General features: G+C 40.2%; 1 protein-coding gene across 6 annotated transcripts; it reads left to right on the forward strand.

The window, feature by feature from the left end:
- The first annotated feature begins 162 nt into the window (after positions 1-162).
- On the forward strand, positions 163-13096 carry ubap2b (ubiquitin associated protein 2b). Of its 6 annotated transcripts, none has more exons than XM_027167295.2 (27): positions 163-269; positions 1638-1775; positions 1955-2029; positions 2109-2219; positions 2486-2630; positions 2727-2801; positions 3469-3529; positions 4269-4342; positions 4476-4528; positions 4743-4813; positions 4975-5185; positions 5931-6135; positions 7113-7342; positions 8460-8650; positions 8732-8906; positions 9085-9124; positions 9346-9481; positions 9587-9644; positions 9768-9927; positions 10037-10128; positions 10276-10326; positions 10528-10609; positions 10756-11067; positions 11185-11286; positions 11457-11518; positions 11856-12047; positions 12439-13096. In XM_027167295.2, exons 2-27 carry the CDS (start codon positions 1680-1682, stop codon positions 12517-12519), a joined length of 3141 nt encoding a protein of 1046 aa, XP_027023096.2. In that variant the 5' UTR covers positions 163-269; positions 1638-1679; the 3' UTR covers positions 12520-13096. The 6 variants fall into 6 exon arrangements, with proteins under 6 accessions (XP_027023096.2, XP_027023095.2, XP_027023098.2 ...); XM_027167294.2 differs by having other exon boundaries at positions 177-301; XM_027167297.2 differs by lacking the exon at positions 163-269 and adding an exon at positions 461-614.
- Positions 13097-14047: the final 951 nt, after the last annotated feature.

The raw sequence follows: 14047 nt of genomic DNA on the forward strand, positions 1-14047 counted from the left end.
CCACTGCTGGGGCCCCTGAGTAAGGCCCTTAATTTGCCATTTACATAACTTGGTATCATGAAAATTAATTAAATTAAAGCAACCATCTAATCTAAAGATGTTCTAATAGTTTGTCCCACTCGGCTTGTGTTTTGGCATCTGGATTTTTCAAGACGGGTTATTTTTTGTTTCACGGACTTTTATTTTGACCAGAGGTTTTTATAGCTTCCTGTTGAGGCGTCGCTTCTCATCACACACTGCATGAGGGAAGCGTGGTGTGCTGTGGGCAGGTAAACACGTTACCGTTCACGGAGTGCAGACGGTATGTTCATGTCGAGTTTAGAAAAAGAACCTTAACGGCTTCGATATCGATCATTTTTGTGTATAGCGCTTGAGTGCCAGAGTAGTTCGGTATGACCAGTTAGGACGCGTTTCACCAGAACGTTCTAAACACTAGCATTCTAACTCTAGTACCGTTATGGCGTGGGTTCAGTCTCAAATGCCTCCGTCTGCTCTTCATTGAGGCACCACACAGGATATGAAGTAATCCCTCATGCGCTCTATTTAGTGTACTACGTAGTCTGCAGAGAGGCATTTGAGACTTAAGTCGTGCCTTTGTCAGGTACGAGTCTGGGGTAAGCTAAAGCTCGTTTAGCTAGCATGTGTGGTCGATATTTAGCTGTATTGCTAACATCTTAAGTAAGTAAAAAAAACATTTTACGGATATCCAAGAGTTTTCCTTGTCAGGTTTCATCGATTTGAGGAAATGTTTGGAGGTTTTAGGCCACTCAAAATGAGAGTTTAATAACATAGGAAAGTTTTGTGTGTGTGCTAATGTTTGGGTGTCTTGCTCTCTAGCCAACAGTTGCTATCGTTGACGTTAGCCGTTTAGCTTAGCTAAAGTTAGCTAACCGTTTGGTTAGTCATCTATCGAGCTCTAATTGAGGGATTTCCACCAGGTTTAGTTGTTTTCGGATTCTTTAAAAGTGTGAATTTTTGCGATGTGGAAAAGTTGTTCGTTTTCCTGTAAGTTGAAACCGCGCGCTGTTCGGACTTTTACTAGCACGTCTTTTGTTTTAATTCGGTTATTTCACCAGCCGTTTAAACCGCACTACTAAGACGTTACTAGTCGTTTATCACCGTCTTTTATATGAATATAGCGCACACAATGCAAAATAGAGATCTATACGGTGGAATTGTTGACGCGAAAGCGAAAGCAGTTTAAGCGACTGTGATAAAGGGAGTATTTTTTTGGCCCTGTGCCACCAGGAGCAGGATAAAGTACTGCGCATTACTAATGTATTAAACAGCAGAAAGACGAATAACAAGTTGAAGTTCCTGCCTCTACACGTTGTCATGCTACACAGGCATGATATGAGTGTGTGTTTATTTTCTGTCCAGTTGCTTTTAATGTTAGATTGCCACAGGGAGGGGTTGATCACGGTGTAAGCCTACACCAGCCCAGGCCATGTTTGGGTGGCTATATTTAAGCAGCTGCCCATGAGCCTGCATGATAGTCTTACAGTCAAACTCGCAGCGTCTACGCGTTTGCTCCTATTTGCACCTGTCACTTAAGCTCTCACCTTTTTGTAATAAATAAATAAATATATATATTTTAAAAAAAATTTAAGTAAGGCATCTTATTTCTTCTTTTCCAGACTTTTCTACTTTGTACATACATTATTTTGTATATACTGTTTATGATGACTTCAGTGGTTGCTGACAACACCCGAGGAAATCGGGACCGAGTGCAGCCACAGACCTCACACACCTCACAACCACAGAAACAGATTCAGGTAGGAATCACATCCGTTCTGAACATTTCCACATATGGCCACAAAAACCTATGTGGAGTCTAGTAGAATAAAATTTTCCAGAAACCTACCATGTATGTTCAGTTATAGCAGTGTTTGTATTATTCATTCAAAGAAGCTTAACTCAATGCTTATTTATTTATTTATTTTTGAAAATCCAGGCCACAGCAGAACAGATCCGTCTGGCTCAGATGATTGACAAAAACGATGCAGATTTTGAAGGGAAGGTCAAACAGGTCAGTATGGCCAGGATTGTCTTCATAAACATTCATATTAATATTGTTTTGCTAGCTCATGTGTGTGTATGTGTGTTAGCTTATTGAGGTCACAGGCCGAAATCAGGATGAGTGCATGGTGGCTCTTCATGACTGCAACGGGGACGTCAACAGGGCCATCAACTTCCTGTTGGAGGAGGTTCCTGTCAAGGTGAATGGCATATGTCCTGGTCTGTGGAGACACGAATGTTTGTAATTTCATGAGTAACTGAGAGCTATTCCAGGAAATGTTTGAGATCAATATAACACTTCAGTTAATACCTCTGAACGAGCTTGTGTTACATGGCTGCTATGATGCTTTTTGCCAAACGTTAACTTGATCTGTATGTGTAACTGTGGCATCTACATTGTACCCATGACAATACAAAATGCATCATTAGCTTATTATTGTTTACTCTGAATGCTGTGTTTGGTCAGGACTCCTGGGAGACGGTAGGGAAGAAGAAGAGTGGGGGTAAAGAAGGTGCAGCAGCAGAGACAAAAGAGCGAAAGGTTGACAAGGAAGGCAGGGGCCGTGGTGGTCCAAACAGACGTGGGCGTGGAGCCAGTCGCACCCAGGAAGGTGTGTAGTACACATGTTGGAAGTGTATACATGCATGAGTATGTATAACAATGACATGTTTCCTTATAAGTACAAATGTGCAATTTGTTTTTGTAGGCCGCACTGAGGAGAACGGGTTTGACTCGATTCCGGGAGAAAGAGGAGAGCGAGGGCGACGAGGAAGAGGGAGAGGTCAGCACACGTGCACTCACACAAGGATTACCTAGGAAATTCACACACATGACTATTGTCTTTGTCTTCGGCTTCTTTGGGACTTATGCTTATAAATCATTTACATAACCAATTGAAAACAATTCTTCCTCCATGAAGCACTTGATGCAACTCCCTTTTGAGACTAAATATAGCCAAAGCATACACTGGAACAATCATTGAACAAAACTGCACTGATATTTAATCCTCAAGCGTAGACAAACAAGTTTTGATAACACTGATATTAGCCAGGACCACACAGTTGGTGCTCCGAGTTGTGGAAAGGGGGTTGTTGACATGTTGCTATTTGTGTCGCACTATAACCGTCATTAATAGGCCACACGGTTAGAGGAATGCACTGAGTAGAGCAGCTGCAGCCAGGAGGAGACTCACAGGGAGGGACATATGATGAAATCCAGGCAAAGAATAATGGTGGCAGGATGTTTGATGCCATCTTTAATGTCCCCTATGTTCTCAATTAAGAATATTTGTCATTTATTTGTGCATTTTCTACCACCTTTCTTTTGTGAAAGAATCTGTAATTTGTGGGTTTGATGGAAATAAATTTATAGGGCCAAGTTTGCACATTGGCCTGTGCCAGTTTTAAACTGTGTTCTGTGATTAACCACGTCCTCTTATCTGTGTTTAGGTGCAGGAGGGAGAGGAAGAGGCCGAGGAGATGGTGTGAATAGGTTCTCTCAGGGAATGGGGTGAGTATAGGTTGCTTCCGCTCTATAGACAGCTCTGTGCTTTAACAGTGAGGAGTGAATTTTAGTTTAAAAGCACTCTCTTTAGGTAAAATATATCATGTGCAGTCAAGCATTTAACATGTCAAAAACTGACGTGTTAATCTTTTATTTGCACATAGGATTAATTTTGAGTTGACAGTTTAACTTTTGCGAAATAATAAGCTACAAACTACAAGACAAAAAAGCTTAAACTTCATGTGTTAACTCCATGATGTCACTTCTGGCATTGGCTAATTACAAAAACATTTCTTAGGTTGACTTTGATGTAGTTCAGTAAGGAATAAACTGTGGCATGACAACCAGTAACTACCTTCTGTCTGTGTTCTTTATCTCTGTACCCATGCTTGGTTGATAGAATGGTTTATATACGTACCATCAACTTGAATTTGTAAACTGAAAAATGTAATTAAATTATTTAAAAGATTTGCAATAAATTTCGCTGTCCCACTGTGTTCATGGCTAGCCAAAACACTAAAATATAATGAAACTTTGTACAAATAAGAGACGGTCAATTATTGACTGCGGTGTTAACAGGGAGGAACTGCTCTTAGAACAGTGGATTTAAATTAGGGATGTTGGACTGCAGTCCTTTATCATTGCAGCACCCCTGAATTTAGCATTACATTTAATACAAGTAGTTTTTCTGGATATGTGGGAGCCAAAATAAACGTGCGTCCTCTTTGTCTTTTTGGGTGTGCAGGTCATTTTACACTGTTGATTACACTGGCTCTGCTGATCCAGGAGAGACAGCCAACAACATTACTGACGGAGCAGGTAAGCTAGTCTCAATTTTTTATTAGAAACATGTCCATATGTGAAATCGAATGATCTGGTCGGTTGTCTGCATTTGAACATGGTAGTTTGTGTGTATATTTATGCAACTCCGACATTGCTCTGTACATATTAGGAAACTGGAGAAACAACACTGAAGAATGGGCTGCGGAAGACTGGAATGAAGATGTGAGTGACCTTAATTACTTTTCAGTTTAATGCTGCATTCACACAAAGTGACTTAATTTTCTATGTACATTATCACCACGTAGCCTCATTCTATGACAGTTGAATTGAGATTTTCTTAATTCTATGTATATATGGTATGAGATGATAAAGTGAGCAAGGAAGTAGAAGAACACATTAGCTTTAAATTGTGACTGCATGTATTTTTTTTTAACAGCTTTCTGAGACCAAAGTGTTCACTGCCTCTTTTGGACTTGCTTCCCAGAACCACATTACACCTGGACAGAAGTAAGAACTCTCAGTAAAAACACTCCAGAATGTTTAAACCTAATCTCTATCCACACTGTGTGTAGCATATGGGAGATTATTACACGCATGAAAAATTTCACTTTACGGGAAACTGCTGCATCAGACCTTTCTCATAAAGGGCAAATCTTTCCATACCATAGGGTCAGTGGGAGTTCTCTGTTGCCTAAAGCAGCGGAGGTTGAATCCGATCTGGCTGGATTGGAACCGTCATCCCCGGAGCCACTAACACAGAGCCTGGTGTTTACCAACTCACAACAACACACAGCTTGCACACAGACACACAGCTATGCCTCAGCCACTGCCAACAGCTATGCTTCTGCTGCTGCTGGCACCTACGCCCATGCCGCCTCGGTAAGAACACACATTTGTAAGACTTCTTGTGGTTGCATTAATTTGGTTATTTTGTACTCTGAAGCTTTTTAACTGTATACAGTCCGCCTTATTTATCTAACAGTACACAAGAAAGGTGATTTTAAAGTAACATACATTTGGTGTTTCCGGCTTAAGTTTCAGGAAGTCCGTGTTTTTGTCGTTGTTGTTTTTTTTAAGGTGGTGTGTTGCTTATCATTTCCAGGCTTATTCAGTTTACACCAAGCATAAACTTTTTTTTCTTCATTGTTCACAGAAAGATGAATATTCATTAAGGGCTTTTGAAGTTTAGACGGATTTATAGATAAAACCCACAGCTTGGACCATTTGCACATATTGTTAGAGGAAGTACACACACCACTTGATCCGTGCAGATTTGCAATTATGCTGAAATCTAATATGCAAGCTGTTGTAGACCGAAAAGAGACCTATCCTGAACCAGCTGGCGCTTGTCTCACTTTCATGTAGCTAAAAGAACGAAAGCATCGGTAAATCATTGCTTCATTGCTTCATTTGTCGAGGCAAGTACACAGTGATCGGTCTACAGGCAGAGCATGAGCAGTTTTTATATTCCCCGCTACAGCTTTTAGTTTGTAACGAGTACCAGGGATATAAATGTCTAGTTATTGACACTAAATTTAGTTTCTTTGTCTTATGTTTGATGTGTTGATTTATTTTCTTATTACTTATTTCACTTTCTTTCCTCCATGTTTTCATTTCTTATTAGTCTTTGGGCTCCAGACCACCTCAGCCTGAAGTACAGAAAATTGAGACAGTTAGTGTCCCCCACGTCACACCGGTGTCCAGTCAGACCCCAGTTACCCTGACCAATGGCAGCCCTGTTGGAGAATCCAGTTCTCCTCCCCCTGTGGCACCTGTTCCCTTAGATTTGACTGAACCCAAAGCTGAGAGCCCTGTTACATTAACTCACCGTGAGTAGCAGCTAAAAACACGTACACACACGCACACAAGTACTATACAGATTTATAAACCTCTATCAGACAGTGACTTAGCTAGAATCTTGAAACATTATTTTTTGCCCTTGTAATGCCAGGGGGTTTTTGGTGGGTGGGTGTAGTGGAATATTATATTTCCCCGGCTCATTTTCCTTATTTTAGGAAAATGTTACCCAAAAACATGATGTTGCTGCATGAAGGTACATTATTGTGTGCTACATCAGAGCCGTTGTCGATAGATTAAGAACTATGGCAATGCAGAATTACAGGATACAGGTCGTATCAGCATTAATTCTCTTTGAATTATATTACATTGGTAGTCTGTTGGTTTTGATAATTACATTTCCTGGCAACCAAACCATTGACCCAGACCTCACTGCCATTCTCTTGTCCTTGGTAGGCTACGATTTTATTTTATTTTTTTAAATTATTATTTATTTATTTATTTTTTGTCCATACCTGGGAATAGATATGTACACTATAAAAAAATAAGAAAGTTCAAGCTATAAGAGGACATACAGGTTTAGTAATGCATATATTAAATAAATCATGATGAGTTATAAATGATCATTGTTATAAGTGATCAATTGTATTGCAAAAGCTTATTTATGCCATTGATACAAGATAGCATTAGGTGTTTCCAGAACAAACCTCATTGAAACAGCTTCAACTTATGAGTGTAGAGATTTAAATGTGTGTATAGAGATTACTAATTTCTAAATGTAATTTTGTTTATTTAAACAAATGCTAATTTAACTTTTGAAAAAGTATTGCTGCACTTGGTGCTTTAATTAATGCAGATTTGTGAACGGTGCAAAGGAAAAAAACTTGGTTAAGAAGTTATGGCTTAAATTATTTGGCACTAATTAATTATTGTTATACATATGATGGTTCAATAGGGAAATACCACACTACAGTTGAAATAGACTGAACATCTTTTGTTTCTTCCCCAGTGGATCTGAAGGCCCAACCTGAACCCTCTCCCATCCTCAGCCAGCTAACCCAGCAACAGATCCCCACACTCCTATCGGACCTGCCGGCTCAGGGCCGAAACCCCTCTCCGCCTCTGTCCCTTCAAAACATCAAAACACCCCTTGGTGAGACCAGTGCCTCCACCATTGCAGAATCCCAACAGCACAAACAAATCAGACCCCAGAGACGCAGGATGCCCCCTCCCTCCAAAGTAAGAGTCTGAAACATGGATGTCGATGGCTTGTTCTTTTCAATAAGTACTGTACACTTTTATATTTGGAACTTGGTTATGTGAGCATCATAATAGTGTTTAGTACTATGCAGCAAAAGGTTCAGTGTCGCTTCCTTGTTCCATTATGTATGTATGTATGTATGCATGTAGAAACAGAAAGTAAAAAAGAAAGAAAACAAAAGTGTCACTGTGAGGAAGCCCTGCCCTGGTTCTTTATAATGACAAGTTATTGTACCCTGTGAGATATAGCTGGCTTTTATTGGAGAAAATACCGACATTTAAGTAAGGCCATCCTTAAAAATATTTTAGTTTGCAGTAACAGTTTAAAAAAAAAAAAAAAAAAAAAAAAAAGAGTCGGTAGGTAGGTCTATTTTTTTTTTATTTTTTTTTTCCTCCAAGTTTCAATGGGGGGGGGGGGGGGGAGATACACAATTCCATAGGTATGACTTTAAACAAATTAGCATATCGTGACGTCACTGACTGGGTCTTAAACCCGTGCCTTCGGGTGCATCATTGCAAACCTCATTTTGATGCTGGACACAGTTTTTTTCCAGAACTTCGTGCCAAGTTAAAGTGGTGTCGAGCTGTTTTAATGCATTTTTTTTTAGATGTATTATGGTGCCCAAACCCGTATGACTTTGAACGAGAACATTTTGTTTACTGCAGCCGCAGCCATCATTACCAAGCATGAACCGTTGACTCTGACGGTGAACGAGAGAATGAGACGAAGCGAACGCACAGGCCACAGTGTGACATCCGGTAACCGATAGTGTAAACATAGATGACGTCACGGGTTTTTATTTAAAAGAAAGAACGTAGCCTTCGTTTGTACGTAGGTCTAGGCAATTTATATATTTACACTACTTACTAAATTATAATTAATATTATTTTATTGCTTTTGTATTAGTTTGAAGAATAAAAAAGATTGGTCGGCCTTAACGCAAATTTACAACCGGCAAGTCGGTCGGACTTAAAGCAAATAAAAAAAACAAACAAACATACATTTGAGTCGGTCCTAAATTGACAGGGTCGGTAGGGTTATGGCAAACAAGAATATTTTTAAGGATGGCCTAATTTTAGTCGTCTGGATTTCCAGATACCTTCTTCAGCAGTGGAGATGCCAGGCTCTGCTGATGTGTCTGGGCTGAATGTGCAGTTTGGTGCCCTGGATTTTGCTTCTGAGCCTGCAGTAGAAAGCACTGGACAGTCAGAAACAAGCATCCAAGAACCTGGTCCTCCTGTTGTTCAAACCCAGAGCATCATGTACTCCAAACCAAGCACTATCGGGTAAGGTCATGCATCCATGTGAAACTGTGCAACTAGTGTAACCAAAGCTTTAATAGCTAACCACCATTCTTGTCCTTTCAGTGAGCAAGTGACTGGTCTTCCTCCTGCCCTACCTACGGCAACACTGGAGCCAAGATATACTTCTCCGTCTCTGGGTTTATCCACAGCCACTGCGCCTGCACCTTCCACTTCCTCTAGAGCAGAATCTTCCAGTCTGCACAAGGAACCAACCACCACATCTGCCACATCTCTGCCTGTAAGGCTAACAAAATGGCCGCTTATCTCATTTCGTATTTTTGCCATTACTGAACTGGTTTTATGCCTGAAATCTTTTGTTGTCAGTGTGTGTTTAAAAGTCAGTAATGCTGTTTTTTGACTTTTGTTTTTTGATGTTTAACCTTTTTATAAATTAATTTCTTAAATTTTGCCCACAGAATGGATTCAGCGAAGTACGGCCCTCCCTTACACAAGATGGTACGCCGCTGGTGCTAAAGTTTTCCTCAGTCTTATTATTTAGTCAAGTTGTGACAGTACAGTCGTTGAGATTTAAACTGCAAGCTTGAATACATCATGAGCTAAAAATAATTACGTTATTTTCATGCACAGACATTTTGAAGCCGATTGCACTTAAGACTAGAAGATAGGTCTGACCTTTGCATGGATTTAGATATTCAACACATTGTCTGTCTTTTTAGTTGTCCCTTCAAGCACTCCTCAGTCCATGTCTACAGCACTGATCTCTGAGAACAGCATGGCCGCTTCATCCTTACCAGCGCCCGTGTCGTCTGCACCAGCCCCGATACCCAGCACCGCTCTTCCCTCCCTCAGCAGGTAAATTCACATTTCAACAAAACCACATTGTCCCAAGGTTTTTTACTAGAGAATCTGAGGTCATACTTAATCGCTAATTTCGTTTACTCTATTTATTGTAATTAGTCACGTAAGCAGCGGAACTACATTAGGATCTGCTGTTCCTGCCACTACTGGCCTTAGTGTAAGTACTTTTCACCATTGCATATTTAAACAGCATGGTTCTGGTTTATTATTAATTTATTCTATAATGGATTTAATAGACTTTTTTTTTTTTCGTTTTTTTTTTTTTGTTCCTTCATCTCAGGTGGCCAGCGATGTCAGTGGGAGTCTGTCTGCCTTCTCAGGCTCAGTTCTCACCTCAAATGGCCTGAGTAATGGTGCTCCAGGCCTGTCTACCAATGGTCCCTCTGCTCCATCCACAGGACGTTCCGCACCACTGCAGACTACTTCCACCACCACAACCGGTAAGTGATGTTTAAATAGATGGCCATTTCCTGTTCAGTCGCACAGTAGTAGTAAATCTAATCTGTAGGAAGTTATATGAGAAGTGTTGGGACTTTGTGTGTCTCTCAGGCAAAGCGCCACCGAACCTGGCTCAAGGTGTGCCTCCGCTGTTGGCTAATCAGTACATCATGGGACCTGGAGGGTTGCTTCCTGCCTATCCCGTAAGTCCGGCCCAGTTAGATTTCAGCTCTAGCAGACTTTAAGTCTTATGTGTAATGGATTGTTTTGTGTTCCTGTCTGTCTGTGATGAGAGAGTAGTGTGGTGGAATATAAAAAAAAGGCATTTTTTTTTCTTCCTTGTCTTAAAGCAGATCTATGGTTATGAAGACCTGCAAATGATGCAGTCACGGCTACCCATTGTAAGTATTTTGTGGCAGTGGCTCAGGTTTGGAAGTGGTAGAAAAATCATTGGCTACCATATTCCAGATACAGTATGGAAGTACTTGTTTATATCTATTATAAACAATTTTATATTTTGTAAGGTGCTGTTGTTCAGTTGTTGTGAAGCTGCGGTTTGTGTTTGGTGTCTTAGTAATTTGTTGTGCCCCTTCTTTCTGTAGGATTATTATGGAATGACTGCCTTTCCTGGTACAACAACCCTTACTGCCAGAGATGGAGGATTAGCAAACAACCCGTACTCAGGTGACTAAGTTGAAAATGCTCTTACAAGACTTGCAAAACTGTAATTATGTTAATTAACGTGCTACTGGCCGACATCATGCGCTGTACTTTTTTTAAAAACTTTCTTCAGGTTGTGTAATATTTTGTTCTTTTACTTCACTCTGAAGGTGAAGCTTCCAAATTTGCTCGTGGCGATGCACCCTCCCCGGCACCCAACACTAGCCACTCGTCCGTTGCCCCCTCACAATCTGAGCCTGGCACTGTTCCTCCCCAAACACAGGCCCCACAGAACCAGGCTTTCCTGAATCCTCCTCTGCCACCTGGCTATGGCTATACCAGCCTGCCCTACTATGCTGGCATGCCAGGTGTGCCCAGTGCCTTTCAGTACGGTCCCACAGTCTTCATGCCACCTGCTTCAGCCAAGCAGCATGCTCAGTACCAGCACCAAGCTGGATATGGTGGACACACATATGCCTCAGGTCAGCATCACTAACAAGGGACTGGTTATTTGGGATTTTTGTTTATCTTTTTCTTGAGAACCATCTTCATTTGTAACTTCCGAAAGTGGCTGGTTTTGACATTTGTCTCTCACCTAGGGTTTGATGACCTGTCTCAAGCTCATGCTGGAGGAGATTATGGTAAAGGATATGGCAGCAGCACTCAGTCACAAGCCAAGTCGAGCAACAGCACAGGAAAAGGTCTTTGGCGCACTCTTTTCTGTTTTACTTAAACATAAGTTTTTTGGTGTATCTCAACCTAATTAAATATAAATTTTGGCAAGCATACCAACATTTTCCCCTGATGCATGATGCTGCAGTATGAGGAATAGAAATACAATGGCAGCTGACTTAAACATGCCTCTCCACAGCACCTGGACTGTCAGGCTCTGCCAGCTCCGATCTTGGTGCAGCTGTGTACAGCAAGGCACAAGTAAGTATATACACCGTTATAAAATAATTTCTTCAGTGAATCTTGAATGAATGTAAAGGAACCTAAAGTGCTTTTCAGTCTATCCTTCATCCATTGTGATTAGTAACATCCAGTCAATACATGTTTAAATTTGTCACTACATAATGCAAATCTAAATATAATTGTTATACTTTTAAGATCTATAGTAAATAGAAATTACTAGGCTTATCAATATGTCACTAACACAGCTTACAGATGTCATGTTGTTTAACGTTTTATTATTATTATTATTATTTAGACAGTTGACCCTTTTAACCCTTTTTTCCCCCCTCCTCCCTGTTTCATTTCTTTTGAACAGTCATATGATAAACAGGGTTTCCCCACGGCGACTCCAGCAACATTCAGCCTTCCCTCTGCTCTGGGAGGCACTGGGCCCCTTAACCCCGGTGGAGCCCCTGGTTATGCCCCTGGACCTTTCCTCCACATCTTGCCCCCTCATCAGCAGCCTCCCTCTCAGCTTTTACACCACCACATAACCCAGGACACACAGGTGCACACACTGTTACACTTGAGGGCTATGCAGAAATAAACTGTTTTTCCATTTGTACCAACAAGGCAATTTTACAAATTGTGTCCAAGTTTTAGTTGGGACAGTTAATGATGAGACTGATTACATTTACAACTTTAATCTTAACAAGGAATTTCCAAATTGTCTTTTTCTGCTGTCACTGCAAATTCCCTTGACCAGATGTGCTACAAGTTTATCATATAAATAGTATGCCATGTGAATTTTACTTGGTGCTCTCATAAGTCCACACCAGTGCGTAATGCTGAAGGGTAATTTAGCTCTTGTAAAATGTGGAACTAATCCATTCTGTGGACAAAACGTAGAGTGAGCAAAAAGATATTTTATTTGTGTCTTTTATGTGATCTCCTTGCAGGCTCAGCGCAGCCAATCCAACAACATGCAGAAGAGCCAGGGCAAGTCCAGCTACAGCAGCTCCCCCTACTGGGCCAACTGATCTCATGCTGGAAAACAGTCCATATCTCATTCTTCAGTCCTGCTGCTGGCTTGATATACACATGCAATCTCTCCTGGACCCCCCCTCCAAAGTTTTCCTCTGCGCATTTTTTTTTTTTGTTTTCTTTCCTTCTCCAAATTTGGTTTTCATGTAAAATATTAATGTAAGTATTTATATATACTGTAAATGTTAAAGCCGGACAAGTTGTGGTCACGCCATTTTATTTTTTTGAAGGATTTTGCTTTTGTTTACTTTTTAAAAACTGCAAAGATGTAGCGAGAACGGAAAACTTTTGAGGACGTTGGGGACAAATGACTTAATGAGAGCTTGATTTGTGAAAGATTTTGATGAGGAGGAAGGCAAAAGATGGGTGGATTTCAGGAGAGGTTAATTTTAAAGAAATTAAAGCATTAAATGCTTGAGTTGTTACACAGTGGGCCATGCCACGGTAAAAGGGAAATGTTGTCTGCTGAATGCTGTTCTCCTTTCCACTGGCTCAAAACATTAACATACACTGGCCCCCAAGTTTTATATTGAACCCCTGTTTCCCTCTAAATAAAGGTTCTGAGCTATTCAATCCTTCGCTTTGTTCAAGTCATTTCTTTCATGAGTTTCTTTTTTTTTTTTTTTTTTTCAATCCTGTACAAATTCTGTGATTACATTTTCCACATAGAATATGTTAAGACCATTAATAAAGAACAACAGAATCATCAATCAGATATTGTATCTCCGCATCAAACATATACCCCAATCACACTGTACCAGCTCTGTTTACTGGTTAAATATTTTTGTCATATATATATATATATATATATATATCTCCCAGTCATTTCCTGATGTTTAATCTAAAGCAAGCTATTTTTTGTTGGATTTTTATAAATTCTTTCAAAGTGCTTTTGTGAATTTTATTTTTTATTTATTTGTGTTAGGAATTTACTTCAGTAGTTTTGAGTTTTACTTTAATTACTAACATTACGTATAAGTTTTCTCACTTTCAACTGCCAACTGTAAGAAAGTCCTGTCTTCCAGCATCACCTACAAAATACAGCTAAGACTCATCTGCTGTAGTTTGTAATCCTTTTATTTGGTTTGGTTTCTTTTTCATTTTAAGCACAAATCAATTTTTGCAGTTTCTGATAAGTTTCATGTAGTATTTAAGCCTGCAGTTTTGTTTCTAACCACAAGAGGGAGCTAAGTCTAAAGTTAACACATCCTATGACTGACAAGACCTTGTACATCAGTGTGTCAACGAAGATAGGTACGGATAGACCACATCCAGATAAATCACTTCTAAAGTGTACAGGATTTCGTCATACAATGTCATACTTATCAGACTTCCTCTCAAGACCGCCACTGCTGTCTCTGGTGTAGGCAAGAAGGTGCTACTGAAATGGATACCTGATAATCTGAACTGGACTTTTATGGAGTGGAAAAAGTTGCAGCCATCAAGTATGGTGTGAATGCTAAGAGAACGCTGTGTTAAACCAGTGGGAGGTGGTAGCCTAGTGGTTAAGATGTTGGACAAAAG

The sequence above is a fragment of the Tachysurus fulvidraco genome, chromosome 14, assembly GCF_022655615.1.
Source record: "Tachysurus fulvidraco isolate hzauxx_2018 chromosome 14, HZAU_PFXX_2.0, whole genome shotgun sequence".
NCBI lineage: Eukaryota > Metazoa > Chordata > Actinopteri > Siluriformes > Bagridae > Tachysurus > Tachysurus fulvidraco.

Bases quoted from the DNA above. Each gene is read 5' to 3' on its own strand.
- ubap2b (XM_027167295.2), top strand. From the start codon at position 1,680: ATGATGACTTCAGTGGTTGCTGACAACACCCGAGGAAATCGGGACCGA. The intron at 4,343-4,475 runs GTAAGCTAGTCT...TGTACATATTAG, and splicing joins CAACATTACTGACGGAGCAG to GAAACTGGAGAAACAACACT. The intron at 9,928-10,036 runs GTAAGTGATGTT...TGTGTCTCTCAG, and splicing joins TACTTCCACCACCACAACCG to GCAAAGCGCCACCGAACCTG.